The sequence below is a fragment of the Centruroides sculpturatus genome, unplaced genomic scaffold (assembly GCF_000671375.1).
Source record: "Centruroides sculpturatus isolate CEXI.00-Female unplaced genomic scaffold, Cexi_2.0 scaffold1242, whole genome shotgun sequence".
Classification (NCBI taxonomy): Eukaryota; Metazoa; Arthropoda; class Arachnida; order Scorpiones; family Buthidae; genus Centruroides; species Centruroides sculpturatus.
The window spans coordinates 233,786-253,210 of record NW_019385481.1 but is presented as its reverse complement, the minus strand read 5'-3'; the positions used below and the strand labels follow the sequence as shown (position 1 = coordinate 253,210).

General features: G+C 31.2%; 2 protein-coding genes across 3 annotated transcripts in view; one reads left to right on the top strand and one right to left on the bottom strand.

The window, feature by feature from the left end:
- Nucleotides 1-780: 780 nt before the first annotated feature.
- Nucleotides 781-1,325, top strand: LOC111639382 (cytochrome P450 4C1-like; the record flags this gene model as incomplete). Its single annotated transcript, XM_023385255.1, has 3 exons — nucleotides 781-847; nucleotides 927-1,106; nucleotides 1,168-1,325. Coding segments are annotated over 3 exons (405 nt in total), but the record flags the coding sequence as incomplete, so codon positions are not given.
- Nucleotides 1,326-5,717: 4,392 nt separating this feature from the next.
- Nucleotides 5,718-19,425, bottom strand: part of LOC111639374 (zinc finger protein 708-like) — a 25,887-nt gene continuing 12,179 nt past the window's right edge. For both annotated transcript variants that reach the window (XM_023385247.1, XM_023385246.1), the window contains 3 exons: nucleotides 15,419-15,567; nucleotides 13,057-13,120; nucleotides 5,718-7,670 (listed from right to left, as the gene is read on the bottom strand). In XM_023385247.1, the coding sequence (XP_023241015.1) occupies nucleotides 5,917-7,670; nucleotides 13,057-13,120; nucleotides 15,419-15,567 (1,967 nt within the window). In that variant the 3' untranslated portion in view covers nucleotides 5,718-5,916. The remainder of the gene's footprint in view (nucleotides 7,671-13,056; nucleotides 13,121-15,418; nucleotides 15,568-19,425) is intronic.

The window sequence follows — 19,425 nt, the reverse complement described above, 5'->3', positions numbered from 1 at the left end:
AAGTTTAATTTTTTAACAGGTGGTCTTTGAATGCTCGATTTCTTTTGTTGTTTTGAAGCTTCTGGTTCCTTATTAATGTCTTTTTCTTTCAGTTTATCCATTTATGCTAGTATTCCATAATACCCGTCTTGGAAAATGAATCTCTAAACTGATGGACAAAACATTGTCAGCTAAAAAACGATTACAGTATAACAAACTACAATTCATTTAGTGTGCGTTATGCTTAACATCAATGTTCAAGTCACGTGTGTATCAGTAGGTTAAAATGTTTAAAAACTTGCATGCAAAAATCTTGAAAATCACAAAACACACTTTGCTATGTAGCGAGTGGTACGACTAGAAAAAGCGGTCAACTTTCCCTGCACGGCATCTGAAGGGTGGCAATAATAAACAAATCTAACTTGTACATTCGATAATCTATAAATTCGCTTTACTTTTTTCGCTTAGGCAGCAGTGACAATATGCAGTATGTAAGCCCTATATATGTTTTCGCTGTTATCGAGTACGCAGAAGCTACTTTTACCGATTTTTACTCTTAATCGGAAACAAAAGATAAGGAAACTATTACTATTGTAAAATGTTATCTCCATATACTGTACTTATGTATCTATGACGTGTATTTCGCATTTTCGTTTTTTATATTAAGAGAAACTTTTTTGTATCTTAACAGAAAGTATTTAAGAGCAACGAACTATTTTTAAATTTTGTGAATTTTGTTTGTAAACAGTATTATGTTATCAAATACTCGACAACTATTTTGAAATATTTAAGTAATTTCAGGAGACACTCAGGATTTATCCTCCGGTTCCAGTCATAGTGAGAAGTAATCCATACGATTTGAAAGTGGGTATGTATCGCATTTTGAGAGTAAATAAGCTTCCTACTATGACAAAAATTTTATTGATAACAATTAAATTTTCTTTCAGGTGATTATATCTTGCCGGCAAAGTCGTCTCTTGCAGTAAACATTTATGGTATTCATCATAATCCAACGGTTTTTTTAAATCCCGAAGTGTTCGATCCAAATCGATTTCTACCAGAAAACTGCGAGAAACGTCACCCCTTTGCCTTTCTACCGTTCTCTGCCGGTCCACGTAATTGCATAGGTAGGTAATGTGATATGAGACAAAAGCCTCCTGTGTTTTTGACGTATTTACCTTTCTTCAGGTCAAAAATTCGCTATGATGGAGATGAAGACAGTTTTAGCCAATGTTCTTCGACATTTTCGAGTGAAGTCTTTGGACCATAGAGATAAGATTTTCGAATCTGCTGACGTCATTCTTCGTCCTAAATTCGGTATAAGAATGATTGTCGAAAAACGATAAAAGAAAGAAATATTTTCTTTCAGAAAGTATAAAAAAATCTATAAATTAACAAAACAGTTGTTCATAATACAATGTTTCATGTATATCATATTTTTACCTATATAATAATTCGCGCTTCAAAAGCGTAGACATGATCAGCCTGGCTAGAAAAGGTCAATGTTAGATAAAAGAAATAGAAGGCGACCTTCGAACATTGACACATACGTCTGATTTCTTTCAGCTTTTTTTTTTTTTTCAATATTCTTAAAACGTTTCTATACTACATTTGACATAAACAATTGAACTTTTTGCAATTTATATTACTGTGATTTGTTATGTATGAACGGTGAATGTCGTCTTCCATCTTAGTCATCTGACATAGATCCTTTCCGTTTAGATTGATTAATTAATGTCACTGTGTCGAAGGTAAAATTTATTACATTTCCTGTTGTAAAAGGGTTTTACTCAACTCTCGAACCGTGTTACAGTAAATCCGTGCTATAGAAGTGCCGTATTATACGAGGGTTACCTCATTACTGATATTAAATTTCGATGGCTACAATTAAAACAGAAATGTAGAAATTGAAGGGATTCATAAACTATATTTCGAGTGAGGTCAGATTCAATGAAAATTTTACTCCTTATTAGCATATATATTTTTTAAAAATTCGTCTCTACCCTTAAAATTTAAGTGTTTTGCCTTTTTATAGTAATTAATATTATAAAAAAAAATTTATGAAAAAATCCGATAAGAGATGGCGCCACACACTATTTATTTATTATAATTAATACTGTAATATAAATGTTATTCTTTAAATAAAATCTATTAACAGCGGAGATAGTTGTCAAATGTTGATGGATTTTTTTTAAATCGTCTACACAATTCAAAAGATCTTTTTCTTTTATTGTTGTACTTAATCTATATATATAAAAATGAATGTATTCTGTTTGTTTGTCTGTTCGTTTGTCTGTTCGTCCTTCATGCATTACCACACCGTTTATCCAATTGCCATGATACTTTGGGAAGTTGTTTAATATACTCCCGCAAAGGTTTGTGGCATAGTACGATTACCATAAAACTTTGGGAAGTTTTTTTAATACACTCTGGCATAGTACATTTATCCTACAATAGATGGCGCGCGTTTACACGTGTCCGATCTACTTCAAATTGTGAAGACCATTTCCCCCTCCAAAAAATATCTCTATATATGCATTTGTGAACTGTTATTTACGATATTTGTAATAATTTTTGTTTAATCACTTTATTTCAACTTTTTTTTGTTTTGCTAATTACGTATTCGCTCGAACTTTTTAAAACCTTAACTGTATCTCGAACAACGACCGAAGTTGTAGGAGGAAATTCGCCTATTTTACCGTTCTAGGGATCCCCCTTTTCCAAATTTTAATATCGACTCAAAATAATTTAAAAAGACAAATTACAATAAAACGGTTTATTATCCAACTATCAGAAATTTCACAACACGCTAAGGAAAAGAGGAAGGAGCAATTAAATAATTAAAATTGTAAAGGATTAAAAAATATATATAAAAATGGGGAATATCGCGCTTCCGACAATCGGTGAGAGTGTGTGGGCTAAATTTGGAGAATCCGTGCTTTTCGCATGTACAACTGTATGAGGACAGCTCGCGTCGGAAAACCTTCCGATTTATTCGTGTACACACCAGAGGGAAAAACAAAAAATATCTTGTATCCACGAGCACTCCAATAAATAAATAGAATTGAAACGACACTTTGAAATATTTTCTCGATGAAAATAAATAATAATAATAAGTTTCAATAAAAATGATAAAATGTAAGTTGAATTTTATTATAACAAGTTTGCTTGAATTTCGTTTCTTCTGAGATCGCAGCAATGCGCGACGGATAAGCTAGTTATCAATAAAAATTCAGACAATTTTTTATTTTTGAAAACTTCTACGAAATTAAAANCTAGGTATAGAATCTTATTAAGTGTGGCAGAAAAACTAAAAGCGAGAGAAGGTCTTTCAGACATCCAACAGCGAATCAAAAGGCAAACACTAATTGATTTGGCTGAAAAGCCAGCAATTGTTGAACTGTCACAGCCAACCTGTGATATGATAAATATAGATTCAAAGAAGATAATTTTGAAAAACAATTGGATAGAAGAGAAAACAGTCATCGAATCTCCACTATACATAATAAAGATGACAACGAAATAGACAAACACGTTGAGAAAGACTGCAATACAGTAGAGGATGTGGGGAGATTAAAGGTGAATGTATTCAAAGCCATTGACCATTATCCGAAGCACATCAGAAAAGCATGCAGAGTTGCTTCAAACATGCCAACTTCTCAAGCAAGTGTTGAGCGTCTATTTTCTGGATTAAGATTGCTTTTAAGTGATAATAGGTAATGAAGGATGATCTGCTATCTGCCATTTTATTTATTGAAATCAACGAGATTGTATGTTAATTTTTTAAATAATAAATTAGTTGTAAACAAACAAGTTTTTTATATGTACAGTACTTATATATCAAAGAAAAAATTAATGTAATTACTATAAGAATATTTTAACTGGAGCATGGAGCGGAGCACAGAGCGGAGCTGGAGCAAATACTTTGATGTCGGAGCGGAGCTGGAGCGGAGCAACTCAAAAAAATGGTCGCTCCAAAGCCCTGGTTTACACAGGTTTTACTCTATTTTATTTCATTAAATGTGTTTTTTGGAGAAGTCACATTTTTTTAAATTTATCACTTAAATAAATATTATTTAAAAAAATTATGGTTTAGTATAAAACATATAGTAATTCAAACTTTAACGAGTTGGTTTGATCAGACAGTATAAATTTGATTTGAAAAAAGGCACTATTATAATATTATTATTATTGCTACTGTACAGTTTGAGTTAAATTCTTATACTTTATAATCTTTTACTTTTATTTCATTTTAGTAACTAATTTTAAAAAACACAAGTTTCGTTTCAATTACAATATAAATTTTAAACATTATATTTTTATAGATTTAAATATAAATACAGTCACTAGAATCAATGATAATTTGCAAGCTTAGGCATTTAATAAGCTGTAACAAGATGAGTTGTAAGTATATTTTCTTTTATATCTATACATAATTGATATATTTTTAAAAAAATTTACAATATATAGTTTTTTTTATATGTCTCTATTTAATTGATATATTTTAATATAAATTAGATTTTCTACACTCAAAAATACTCAAATGGTAAGTGTTAAAGTTATATTTTATTAAAATTAATACTGTGTATTATAATATAGTTTCTGATATAGGAGTTATCATTGACTTTGAAGCTTTCACGATTCAAGATGAAAATCTTCCATTCAACACATTATGTAGACAAATTGGGTTAGCAGCAAGACATAAAAACGATTTTGGGAAGATAGATTTTTACAATCAATTTATTACTTTTGATAATTTATCACCACGAGATAAAAAATCTGTTACATTTGGAAATTTCTTACACGGCTGTATTTATCTTATTAAAAACATAATTTTGGATATTGGGAATGTCATAGTAAAGTATATGAAATTTTATTTAATTTATATAAAAAGTATGATATAATTTATTACAAGGGAGGACAAATTGAATTTAATTTTTTAAACTTAACCGAATCAATATATAATATAAAAATTCCATCATTTGACATTGAAAAGTTAGGCATGCCTAAATCCTCAAAAATTTACATGCCATGCCAATACCATACCAATTTTATTGCTCACTGGTCTCTTATAAATTTTATATGGATGAACATGGTAAATATATTTTTAATTATTATTACATAAAAATTAGTAAATATGATTACATTTATTTTTTAATTTGTATAGGTATATAATTTTTGTGCTCACTGTTTTCTGTGTTTTAATATTATGTAAATTTTTATTAAAAAAATAAAAAACAAGATTATATTTAAATAATTTTTCATTGAAGTACAACACTGATTATTGATAAACTAAATGAAAAACTGGAAAAGCTTAAATAAAACTAATTTAATCTATTAGTGTAAAAATTAAAAAAAAATTTCAAAAATAATTTTGTTTTGGTGTTATATTATTTCATACTATTAAACACACTATTAAACAATATATTAAACTTTGTTAAAATATTATTTCAAATTGTCGTGTTTTAATTTATTCGGATATTAGAAAATATATATAAATAATTCTTAATCACATCCGATATTAGAACAAATTGTAAAAAATTATTTTGTAATTATAATTTAATCGATAGTAATTTACTCAAAAAATTAATTTTGTGATATGAAATAATTCTATTCAACAAATTTTTATTTGCAATTTTAATTTGACATCTGAAATTAATTTTGTGATCTGAAATAATTTCATTCAATAAATTTTTATTTGCAATTTACTCAAGAAATTAATTTTGTGATTAGTGCTACTCAAACCACTACTACTTACGTCTATATGAATTTTCTGGTGCTTAATTAAGATGTGTTTACTTTTAAATTCTTTATTACAAATATTACATTTTTGAAAATGAACTTTCGAATGTTCTTCTAAAGAGTTTTTATTCTTGAATGACTTCTTACAAATATTGCATAAATACACATTTTCGTGTTTACTAAGACGATGTCTGGCTAAAGCAGTTGAATTAGAGTAACCTTTTTTACATATGTCACAAACGTACTTTTTTGTATGAATAGCTTTATGCTGTCGCAAAGAAGGTTTTTTTTTTTAAAATATTTGTTACACATATCACAAGAATATTTGTATTCATCGGTGTGTGTACGAATATGCACTTTTAATTCAGAACTGCGTTTAAAACTTTTATTACATACCTGACAAGTATGGTTAAATTCATCATTATGAACTACTTTATGACTTGCCAAATGCTTTTTTGTTTTAAAACGTTTGTTACATACCTGACAAACATAGTTACGTTCATCAGTATGAGTTTCGTAATGCATTTTTAAATTCTCTTTCCATTTAAAACTCTTATTGCAAATATCGCATTTATAAGGACTGTCTTCACTATGCATTGCTTCATGATGTAATAAATTGCATTTCCAATTAAATTCTTTTCCACATATTTCGCAAGCATAAGGTCTGTGTGTTCTCATGTGTCTTTCTAAACGACCCTTACCATATCGAACGCGCTTACCACAAATGTTGCAATACACGTTTTCCCGTTTGATATTACATTTTTTACCATGAATATATTTATGCTGCGACAAATAGTTTTTTGTTTTAAAATGTTTGTTACATATATCGCAAGAATATTTGTACTCATCGCTGTGTGTTTCAATATGCTGTTTTAAAACATAACTGCATTTAAAACTTTTATTACATATGTGACAAGTATAGTTAACTTTGTCAGTATGAGTTTCGCAATGGCTTTTTGCTTGGCATTTCCATTTAAAACCCTTATTACAAATGTCGCATTTAAAAGGTCGTTCTTCACTATGCCGTGCTCCATGACGTAACAACACGTATTTCCACTTAAATTCTTTTCCACATATTTTGCAGGCATGAGTTTTGTGTATTCTCTTGTGTATCTCTAAACGGCCCTTACCGTATGGAACGCGCTTACCACAAATGTTGCAATACACGTTTTTCCGCTTGATATTAGATTTTTTATTATGAATACGTTTATGTTGTCGCAAATACTGTTTTGTTTTAAAATATTTGTTACACGTATCACAAGAATATTTGTATTCATCGCTGTGTATATTATTAATGTGCTGTTTTAAACCAGAACTGCGTTTAAAACTTTTGTTACATATGTGACAAGTATGGTTACGTTCATCAGTATGAGTTACGTCATGGCTTTTTAGTTGGTGTTTCCATTTAAAACCCTTATTACAAATATCGCATTTGAAAGGCCGTTTTTCACCATGCGTTGCTTCATGATGTAACAATCTAAATTCACACTTAAATTCTTTTCCACATATCTTGCAAGTATGAATTTTACTATTTCTTGGAGATGAATTTACTCGATTTTCAGATGGCTGCAAACGTAAATTCCAATGAGACATTTCGTTTTCATTTCCAGTTTTGTGTTCTTTCGTGTGTCTTCGTAAAAGAAATTGCCACAAAAACTTCTTATTGCATATTGTGCAGCGAAATGGCTTTTTTCTAATATGACAGAACAGATGTGTTTGTAATATTCTCTTATTTGTGAAAGTCTGTTTACATAAATCACACGTAAATTCTTCTTTAGAATGAGATGCAAATATAATCCTGAAATATTTCCTTTTAATCTTTTCATGAATTTTATTGCATTTTCTACTCGAATAAACGCATTTCTTTGTTTTGATATTATAGTTATAATGCTGTTCCTTCTTCGAATTATGCTGAATATCGTATTTCTGAATTTGCTTTTCCTCTTCAACTGAAAGTTTAAAAAATAACATAATGAAGTACCTATTATATTTCAATAAACATAATATAGCTTCAATATTAAAACATTAGTGCAGTAGTTTCTTTATCGGACTTTTAAATGAGTGTGAAAAATTAAATTGTTTCATTTTATCTATTTTTATTTATTTTATTTATGTAGTTTGTTCCAGTGGTATTTATAGAAACGTAGAAGAAATCGTGTGCTATTAGAGAGGGAACGAAATCATTAGTGTAAAAGAAAAAGTACCACAGCAAAAGTCTATGGATTTCAAGCAGAGAGTAAAAGTTGGTGGATTCTTTAGATTTTTTGAATAAAAATACGATTATTTAAGCGTATGTCCAGTAGATCTGTACAATGTTTTTTAAGAATATTAGCAACGTGTTTTCTAACACGTTGCAAATATGCACTAATTTTTGTCATTAAATAAGCTATATTGCCCTCGTTTACTTCGTTTCAATAGATTTTCTTTATAATTTTAGCGGATTCGTGAACAAAGCAAGATAACACGAATCATTAGGGGAGACCGGGGCAACTTCGGCATGCGGGGCAAGTTTGTCAAGCNTTTACGCCAAAATTTTTCCAATAAAGAAAAGTCTTTTCTATGACGTCAAAGCAGACACGTGGTTTTTATTCTAACAATAGCGTCAACTTCACAATTGTGAAGATCTCGAAAAAACGAAAAATAAATGAAATACAGGAGTTTATTTAATCCGTTCGACCACATCAGTGTCATGTATTTAAATAACGTTTATGGATGGCTATAGGTGCAAAATTGTACAGTACAGCAGAAGCAAAGGTTTATATAAATGGTGAATTATCAGAAAGTATTAAATGTGAAAGAGGTGTAAGATAGGGATGTGCGGCATCCATGATTTTGTTTCTGATGTTTCTAAGACTGCTTACAAATAGGGTGATGGAAGAACCATTGATTGAAGCGGTATATTTCCCAGTATCAGATGAAAAAATAAAATATATAGGACATGCACATGACTTAAATTTTATAATAAGTAATAAACTATCATATGAAAAGGTAATAGAAATAACTGAAAAATATTGCTTAATGACTGGAATGAAGATAAATAAACAGAAGAGTAAAGTTTGTAATATGGTAGGAGAGATAATCAAAGACTCTGAAATACCAATAGTTAAAAGTCTAAAAATTTTAGGAATAATTTTTGAAAAAGATGCAAGAAGACAGAATTTAAATAAAATGAAAAATAACATAAAAAAAGTTAAAGAACAGTGGAAAATGAGAAGTTTATATCTGCCAGAAAGAGCAATGATAGCAAAAAAAGGTGATAATAGCAAAGATTATTTATTTTTTATATGTAATTGATATGACAATAGAACAAATGAAGGAATTGGAAAGAGAAATATACAGATATATATGGAACAGAAGGTTTGAACCACTTGCTAGGAAAATAATGAGAAATAGAAAAGAAAATGGAGGATGGGAAATGCGTGAATTTGCAATGGCATTGCAGATATCATTAATAATAAATACAATAAAGAGTAAAATACATCCACTGTCAGAAGCAGGGCTTTGGAGCGGAGCTGGAGCTGGAGCATGGAGCAGGTGGAGCAATGGATTTTTACTCAGAGCAGGAGCGGAGCCGGAGCACGGAAATTTGTAGTGCTCCACTGCTCCGATATATATACAGTATATATTTAATATTTGAGACGATGAGAATGAAAGTGGCATAAGTTGTAATATTTACAAATGTTAAGAATACAATAATTGAACTAAAAAAAAGGTGATCACAAGCACAGATGAATTTTATATCCATTCCACATATGTCCCATGTGAAAGGTGGGAACCTCTCTCTCCAGTCTCCACTATCCCCTGACCAAGCTATTCCTTCCCCTTCACGACTCCCCAGTTCTCTGAATTCTTAACGATCGCAGATGTGGAGTTAATGGGAAGGGGTGCTAATGAGTAGCAGATTTTAAACTCTGTTTACAAGTGGCTTTAGTCATTAGCACTTTACTAGAAATTTACCACTAGGAGCAGCACTAATATTCATTTCTTACATTTGATTTTGAATGTGACAGTCGTTCATTTCTGTTCGCAATCAGTTTGTTATAATCGTATATCATATTTTATAATTTGTTTGCAGAGGTAAGATTATTATTATTATTTGGTTATTTTGTATGCACGAATTGTTTATATGCGTAATTTCTCAATTAATAACACTTAATTATTTGATTATTTAAGCCATGGCGTCAAACCAAAATTTAAAACCATCACCCATGATAGACAGTCGATTTACAGAAGAAGAGCTTAAAGAGATATTCGTATTTCAATACGATAATGGAAAGAAAAAATCAAGATGGAACACATGCAAGATGGAACACATTGTAAATGGCGAATCTATACAATGTAACTTCAAGGCAAGTGGAACTAGTGTGTCGAAAAAGTTCAATCTTTGGCGTCATGTGAAGCGTAATCATCCTGAAATTTATGAAGGGTTAGTTAAAAAGAAGGATCAACAAGACGAAGTTGCTGCAAGAAGAAAACATAATCATGACAATCTTTCCAATGCACTTTCATATCATAAGAAATGCAGAACTGATCAACCAAAAATTGATAAATATTTTACATCATCGAAGATTACAATCACTATGGATAGCAATACTTTCCGCGAGGGACTTGTTGAAATGGTTTGTATGAGTATGACATCACTCGCTATGTTCACATTAAATAACAAAGGATTTCAAAAAATTGCTGGTGAAATGGCTCAGAAGCTTGGTGTTTCGATAGGACATGATGCTGTTCGTCATTTAGTAATAAGCACAGCAGAGTCTGCGCGCATCAATCTAAGACAAACTTTAAAAGGACAATTATGTTATTTAAAGCTAGATGCTGCAACCCGTGGAAATAGAAATTTTCTTGCCATCAATGTACAATTTTGGAATGAAAAAAACAAAAAAAACTGAAATAAAAACATTGGATATTGTCGATACTGGAGGAAGACATAACTCTTTATATGTGAAAAATCAAATTAAAGAAACTTTGAACAAATTTGAAATTGATGAAAAAGGAGTACTAAGTATTTGTGTAGATAATGCAGCAAGTATGACATGTGCTGTAAATAAACTTGGCGATCATGAAAATATTTTCCAGGATAAAGATGAAAAAACTGAAGACATCAAAGAAATGAATGTAGACATTTCGCCACAGTGGATTAACAATCCTTCCCTAATATTGCCAGCATGGACTAATGATAATTAATGAAAATTCATCTAATGAGGTGTGGGATTCACACTCTTCAACTGGCCATTTGGGATGGATTAAAGAATGAACGAATAACAAAAATACTAGGGAAAATTCGACGGGTTGTGGTAAAATTACGAACCCCAACAATTCGTAATGTTCTGCTGAAAATGTATGGTAAAACTTAATTCCTAGATACAGTAACAAGATGGAGTTCTACATATGCCATGCTTGATCGTCTTCTTTTTTTCAAAGACTACTGCGATCAAGTAGCTGCTGCTGGGACAAAACACCTAGAATTTAGCAAAGCAGAATGGGACGAAGTAAAACATATCAGAGCTGTTTTAGAAAAACCAAATATTTCGACAATTGCTCTTCAAGTTGCCAATCTTACTCCGGGGATGTTTATGAAAGAATGGTGTAAATTAGAAAAATGTATGGAAGAATTTGGAGGATATGTCGCGTTAGGAATTCTGTCTTCTATGAAAAAGCGGAAAGAAAAACTTATTCAAAACATACATTTTCTTGCTGGAGTGTATGTTGATTCTAGATATATAATCTTATTAAGTGCGGAAGAAAAACTAAAAGCAAGAGGTCTTTCAGACATCCAATGGCGAATTAAAAGGCAAACACTACTTGATTTGGCTGAAAAGCCAGAAATTGTTGAGCTGTCACAGCCAACCTGTGATATGATAAATATAGATTCGGAAGATGATGATTTTGAAAAGGAATTGGATAGAAGAGAAAACAGTCGTCGAATTTCCACTATACATAATAAAGATAACAACGAAATAGACAAACACGTTTAGAAAGACTTCAATGCAATAGAGGATGTGGGGAGATTAAAGGTGAATGTATTCAAACCATTGACCATTATCCAGAACGCATCAGAAAAGCATGCAGAGTCGCTTCAAGCATGCCAACTTCTCAAGCAAGTGTTGAACGTCTATTTTCCGGATTAAGATTGCTTTTAAGTGATAACAGGCAGTCAATGAAGGATGATTTGCTGTCTGCCATTTTATTTATTGAAATCAACGAGGTTGTATGTTAATTTTTTAATAATAAATTAGTTGTAAATGAACAAGTTTTTTTTATGCGTACTTATATACCAAAGACAAAATTAGTGTAATTCCTATAAGAATATTTTAATCGGAGCGTGGAGCGGAGTTGGAGCAAATACTTTGATACCGGAGCGGAGCTGGAGCGGAGCAACTCAAAAAAATGGTCGCCCCAAAGCCCTACCCTGTGATATGATAAATATAGATTCAGAAGAAGATAATTTTGAAAAACAATTGGATAGAAGAGAAAACAGTCATCGAATTTCCACTATACATAATAAAGATAACAACGAAATAGACAAACACGTTTAGAAAGACTTCAATGCAATAGNAAATTGCAAGCCTTTTTTTTCAGTTTACAGCAGTATTTATTACACAAAATTTAAGTAAAGCTTAACATGCCGATCTTGCCCAGGTCTCCCCTACATCACAACTCACGAGTTGTGATTTAATGATTCTGATTATCGCAACAGATTTTTATTAACTTCAAAACTTATATTAATACGATATAGGTACTGTATTTTGAAGAGTATAAGTCGCACTTACCTGTCGAATATAAGACGCACCATGATTTTGAGCCTTTTTGGGGCTCAAAATCATGGTGCGTCTTATATTCGACAGGTAACCGTTTTTATAGTGAAATTATCTACAGTAGTGGTCCACTCTAGGGACCAACCTGTGCAGTGATCCGTTAAGCACATGGTTCCTCAACCGAATGGCTAGAGTACCTAGATTAACAGAATAGCGACACACGAGTCATCGCCGCCATGTTCTGTCGACTGTCATCGCATGACCTCTGAGTTTACATTAAGAAATGACGATTGTTTCAGTTTAATAAAGGTATCGATTCACCCATTCGTCACATTCTTGAATAAAAAACGAATAAAATGCAATCTTCCATTAAAAAAAATTTTTCTAAATTTTCTATCTCAAAATAAGGGTGCGTCTTATACTCGACAGCGACTTATACTCGTCAAAATATGGTAGTTACTTATACTTCTCAAATATCTAATACAAGCTAAATGTATGACAGTTGAATCTTGAATGCAGTTCTTCATCTGCCCTCTGAATGTATAAAGTTTGAACTAAGTAACATGTAACTTACTTTGGATGTCCATTTCATTCGTGTTAAAATTTTCGTTTGGAGTGAAGAATTCATTGTTGACATACTAAACAATATGCAAAGAATCACTTATAATATACAAACCACTAACGAGTTGCTCAACTTTCCCGGCAATATTTCTAAATTTTAGTGGCTGTCTGTAATAAAACGTTTTTAAAATAAAATATGATATTTTTAACTATTATAGAAAGGAAAGAAATAAATGTCGAGGGTAAAAATGAGTAATAAAAAACTTAAATGCCCATAACGAGTAAAATCATCATTAAGTCCGATCCTACTAGAGATACACACGACCCCCATTATCTTCCCATCCTCTTGATTTTTAATTAGCAAAATTTAATAGCATCAATTTCTCTAATAATGAAACTTACCTGCAAAATTTCAGAAATTTTCGACATTTGATAGTGTTGTAAGTTTATGAATGTAAGTATCTTGAAGAGTCATTTTTTCGACCGATCGTCATACCTTTGTTATATATAAAAATTCAATAGGCATTTTACATCACTTGCAACAAAAAAAATTGAATAATTAAATAATTTCTGGATTAAAATCGTCTGATTCTTTACAGTGTTATTCACAAATGCTTGAATAATCATTATTTTAACAAAAATTAACCCAAAACACAGAAAAACCAAACGTTTAAGTCTAACTTCTACTCGCCACGTTCGACGTTCCAAACGCCATTGTCAAACTTTTAGGATTACAAGATGGCGGCGCTCGACGTTCGACGTTCATGTTTCAGCGATAAAAACTTCGGCCTCTCTATTATTTTCTTGTAATCAACTGCTACTTCACAACTAGATAAAATTACACATTGCAGTATTTATTAATTTGTTGTAGTCTGTGTTTATGTAATTAATGTCTTTATACTATCAGAAAAATAAATAAATCTGTTATTTTGTACTATCGTCGTTTCAATGGATCACAAAGTAAATTTCGCCAAGGGTTTCCTAAATCTTAGGTACGCCTGCATTTTCCGTAATGTTCCTCAACATGTGGCTGCATCCGTTGTGAACCTCACCAACCCATCGATTGGTCTGAAATAAAGACTCATTGTTTATTCTCTAATTTATCGTGCACAAAAACCAGAAATACATAAACTACCAAAAGTTTGAAACACTATAATTTATAAATATATAAATTTAATGTTAAAATCTGCTTTTTACTTTTAGAGATGTTATATATGCATAACAGGATAATGTATTGAAATCTGGTCTATTTTTATCCTCTGATTTTTTTCGAAATTTTCAGATCATCTACACCACGGGTTTCCAACCTATGGCTCGCGACCCAGAAGGGGGTCGCGACGGGCTTTCTGTGGGGTCGCCAACTTATACAGTAAACTAAAAAAAAATTATTTACTATAATGCAATTTTTATTTTTAATGGTGTCTTGAAGTTTGAATAATTTTATATATTTTTTAAAAACTAAAATAAGTGTAATTTAGGTACGCTATTCTGTCACAGTTGGTTGAAACATGTGTTGAGAGTTTGAGAGGAATAAATTAAATGTTGAGAATGACATGAGATTGGCGTTAACAAAAATTCACCCGCGAATTTTGAAACTGGTTAATAACATGCAATTTCAACCATCGCATTAAATTATTAAACAATTTAAAATAAAATTATAGTAAAAAAACTAATTTCCTTGTTTTTTTAATTACCTTATCAAAAATGCCTTTTTCAATTGTATCGGGGTCGCGGGACACTTGGCTTTTATAAAAAGGGATCGCCACCCGAAAAAGGTTGGGAACCGTTGATCTACACCGAAGAAACATGGAAATAAATTCCTTAAAAGTGTGTGTGTGTGGGCGTGTATTTTGACGTCTATTTCATTTAATATTTCAGAACAAATTGAGTATTAAGAACGAAATTTTGTACCATACGTTGTGTATATGGACATTATGGAGCACTAAATTTTGATAATTAAACGTGGAAGGATGAAGAGATAAAAAATGGTAACGTGTAAAATCTCGGATTTAATGAAGATTTTATTTATTGTTCGCATCTACAATTGTTTGTGAAATGCATTTTTTCATTTTATAATAATTAAATTTATAGAGAGTGTTTATAACTTATAACGCCTCAGACAATTTTACTTATTTATTACGATTAATAATATAAATATTATTTTTTAAATAAAATATTTTTACAGCCAGGAAACTTACGCAACTCGTTGTTAGATTTTTTCTTAAATACTACATATTTTTTTATTTAATACAGAATACACCATTATTCAAGTGATAATTTTATATTAGTGATATTCTGTACGTTTTTATGCATTCAAAAAGCTAAGTTAATATTAAAATTTTACTGTAAAATATTTCGAAATTTCTATTACTTACCAATACGTGTTCATCATCATCTGGGAGATGAAAAATTTCTTTATGATCTTCAGTCTTTACTTCAATCTTCAATTTTTTCAAAACAACTTTACATTCTGATTTTATACCATGTTTTACATCATAATTCTCTTTTACTTCTTTCTTGATATCTGAAGTGAAATTTACAAAGCTTTTGTGTTAAAGGATTCTAAGAAAAGCTTGAAATATGAAATAAAAGTGAGCATATTTTCATCAATTAACATAACACTATTAAATTACATGTTTCACTAAATCATTTATTTCTGATAACAAGCCGAAAACTAACGGTCACGGCAAATCGGTGTGATGTGTGATAGAAATGATAATAAATATAATTAGAAACTTCTATTCGTTATTAAATAAACCAGCAACGAGTGCTTAACTTTTCCGGAAACATTTAAAACTACGTGTGGCGCCATCTTATGATATTTTGTAAAGAAAATTTTTATATTTTAACTATTTTTATAAAATAAAGAAAACTTCTCTGTTATAAAAATGAGTTCTATAAAACAATTGTTAATGAGGAAATTAGTAAACTCGTCATTATCTCTGACCCTACTGAAGATACACACGACCCGCATTATCTTTTCAGCCCCCCGACCTTTAATCACAAAAACTTAAAAGCATCAATCCCATTAATAAAGAAACCCTTCTTCTAAATTTAAGAAATTTTCGACAAAAAAACGCTGTAATTATTAAACTGTAAAAAAGATTGAAGAAAATCATCGTGCCCCTCCACACACTGACTTCTATGTATACAAAAAAAAATCCCCGAAAATTTTTTTTTATTTTTCGACGTTTTAAGTTGTCTTAAATTTAAAAATGAAAATGTTCGAGGCGATTATTTTCTGACAGACTTCCCTTCTGTTATAGCCTATATAACAGCCGAGAAAGTAAAACTTAGTTAGTGTTAAATAATCAGGGATTTAAAATGTTTCAATTTGAAATTTACAATTTATTGTCGTAAATGTTGTAAAATATCACGAAGACGTTATGTTAATCAATCAAATTTCGATATTCTGGTGTATTTTTATTTCTGAACGTTCTGACCCTCAACTATAGAACAAACATATAAAACACCTCATAAAATTCTATTTCCGACTTCGAGGATGCAATAGATCAAAACTGACAAACAAGTGATAAGGAATAACTAGACTTTATTATTATTATTATTATTTCATTATTGATACAATCCAAATGCATTTCTCCATCAGGCCTCTTCAGTGGATACATCCTACTTTATGTCTGAAAATTCAGATGTACGGTACGATGTACAGTACAGGGCGTTACGTATCTGTGTGTCACTCCTTCACACTTCCAATCATATATAGGCTAATACATAAATGTATATGCAATAAAAACTTCTTTCGACACAACTAATGTATAAGTATAAACTAAGAGTTCAAGGATTTATTTTCATATGCATTCTTGGTCAAGAAATATCCTGTCCTCATGGCATTCCAACATTCCTTAGAAACACATATTGCTTGGTACATAGGTCAACAGATAACATTTAATGCGTGATTAATACAGTCCCTATCCAATTAGAAGTGGTTTCAGGGTGATTTCCTTGAATCTTAAATAGATATTATATGCACAAGTACTTAATATCTAAGGTAAAAAATAAGTTGAATAGAGCTAATGAATGATAAGTTTATGTTACGAGTTTGCTAACGATGAATAATTTATTTCCACTGTTGTACCGGGACTCATAAGTAATAAAAAATGTGTAGTGCTATGGTAATGCACATAATTATTTTGAGTTTGATTTGAAAAGAAACAAAATCCGGCAGAGTTACGAAACTTTATCAGAATAATGTTACAATGGGTTATGAGGCCATCTGTTATGAGATTTTACGTAAAAAGTCGTTTTATATTATTATTTAAAAATGGCGAAAGGCTGAATTTTGAAAGTAGAAATGCATTTTATTTAGTAGACTAGGAGATGAGCCCGGCGTTGCTCGGGCAAAAAGTAACGATAGCAAAGATTAAGATTATTAGATTATAGCCGATCTTACTTTAGAGGGGAGAACTTAATTAAAATTAAAACGCAAGATAAACGAAAAAAATCCGCTTTTAAAATAGTACACAAGAAGGGATTTTACGAAAAATAGTACTAAGAAGTAGTGATGGGAAAAATTTTGTAAATATCGATGTGTCGATATATCGATAATCCACAAAGCCGATAATGATATTATCTAATATCATCAAAAAAATATCGATATATTGGAAAATATCGGACTAAGCTGGGAATTTTGACTACTAGGGTTAAAATTTTGCCTTGCAGGTTTAAAAATCATAACAGGGAAGGGTATCTTAAAAAGGTACTTAAGTTAAATCCTCGTGCGAAGAAACATACATAACATTTCTTTCACTTTTACTTTTAACAGCGTGAGAATCCAACCCAGCAATACTGTAATGCACTGGACCCAAAATTTGCAAAAAAAAAAGATAATAATGAACTCAGAAATTACCAAATACCACTACACACACAATTGCATTACGTAACTTGTTTGTTTGTTTATTATTTTTACGATTTTACTCGATACATTTTAAACTCTGTATTACTTAGCCTACTAACTTAATATGTTGTAATAAACCATTTCTCGGAGAGGGATGATAAAAACGTTAGCTTTGCAAGGATTGAGCTTGCAAGCCTGTTTCGTCTCGTCGTCATAATGAGACCCACTTTAGAAAACAATCTTTCCGACGGAACAGAGCTTCCTGGGATACAGTAATACTGGTCTGCTAGCTTCTTCATATTTGGAAATATGGCAGACAAATGTTCCCATTCTTTTAAGGGGCAGCATTTATGGTCTAACAAATTTTGATTTAAGTACTGTTTTAAGTCTGTAACCAAGCTACCTGAGTCTCCCTGCGTTTCAGTGCCTGTCTGCTTTGCAGCTAGACAGGTGTGGAAGCTCCAGATATCGTCACTGTTAGCAGTCTGTACTAACCTATCTTGTAACTGATGCTTGTCCCCTTCATTATTTGTTCTCGAAATATCTTGTAGGGTCTCATTGATGTGAGATATTGCTTGTGAACAAGCTAATGGCGAATTAAAATGCAGCCTTTTAAATCGTGGATCAAGTATAGTAGAAATGGCTAGCAAGTAGTTGCTTTCGGCATCCTTAAAATAGTGTGCCAGGGAATTCAACATGGCAACCTGAAAATTTTTTCCTACTGTTTCCATAGGAGTTCTGGCAGCTGTGGCTTTGGTCATACAGCTTATCATTGGCAGTATAGAACTGACTGTAATATATTTTTCACCTGATATCTGTTTCGTCAGCTGATCAAATGGTTTCAAAATATCGATCACTTCTCTTAGTACTTGAAGATTGTATGCAGAAATCATACGAGGTGCACTGTGAAAACTTAGTAATACTGCACTTACATCATGACTTAGTTCTACAAATCTCGCCAACATCTCTAGAGTAGAGTTCCAGCGTGTTGGCACAGATTGTTTCAATTTTATTTTCTTCGATTTATTTTGAGCCTGAATGCTTTTTAATTTTTCTGATGCTACAACTGAATGTTTAAAATACTTTACAATATCTTTAACCTCTAAAATTATAGCATGTAAATCCTTTGTTTCTTCCACTGCCTTTACAGCAACCAAGTTTAAAGTGTGCGCAAAACAGCGTAAGTGTTTGTCTCGCCCAAATAAATCCTTCACAGCTTTAGAAACATTGGCACCGTTGTCGGTTACAACAGCCATAACCTGATGTTTCTCGATTCCCCACTCATCACACATTGATTGTAAAATCTCACTTATATAATCAGCAGTATGCCTGTCTTGCAATTCTTTAACTCCTAACGCCACCGACTCAAATTCACTACCATCTATGAAATGGCATGTAAGAGACATGTGACTTGTATTATTGTAAGTATCAGTCCATATATCAGTTGTTAATGAAAGATGTTGGACAGTAGAAATTTTCAAGCGAAGTAAAGCTGACACAGCCTTATACTTTTCCTCAATCATTTCA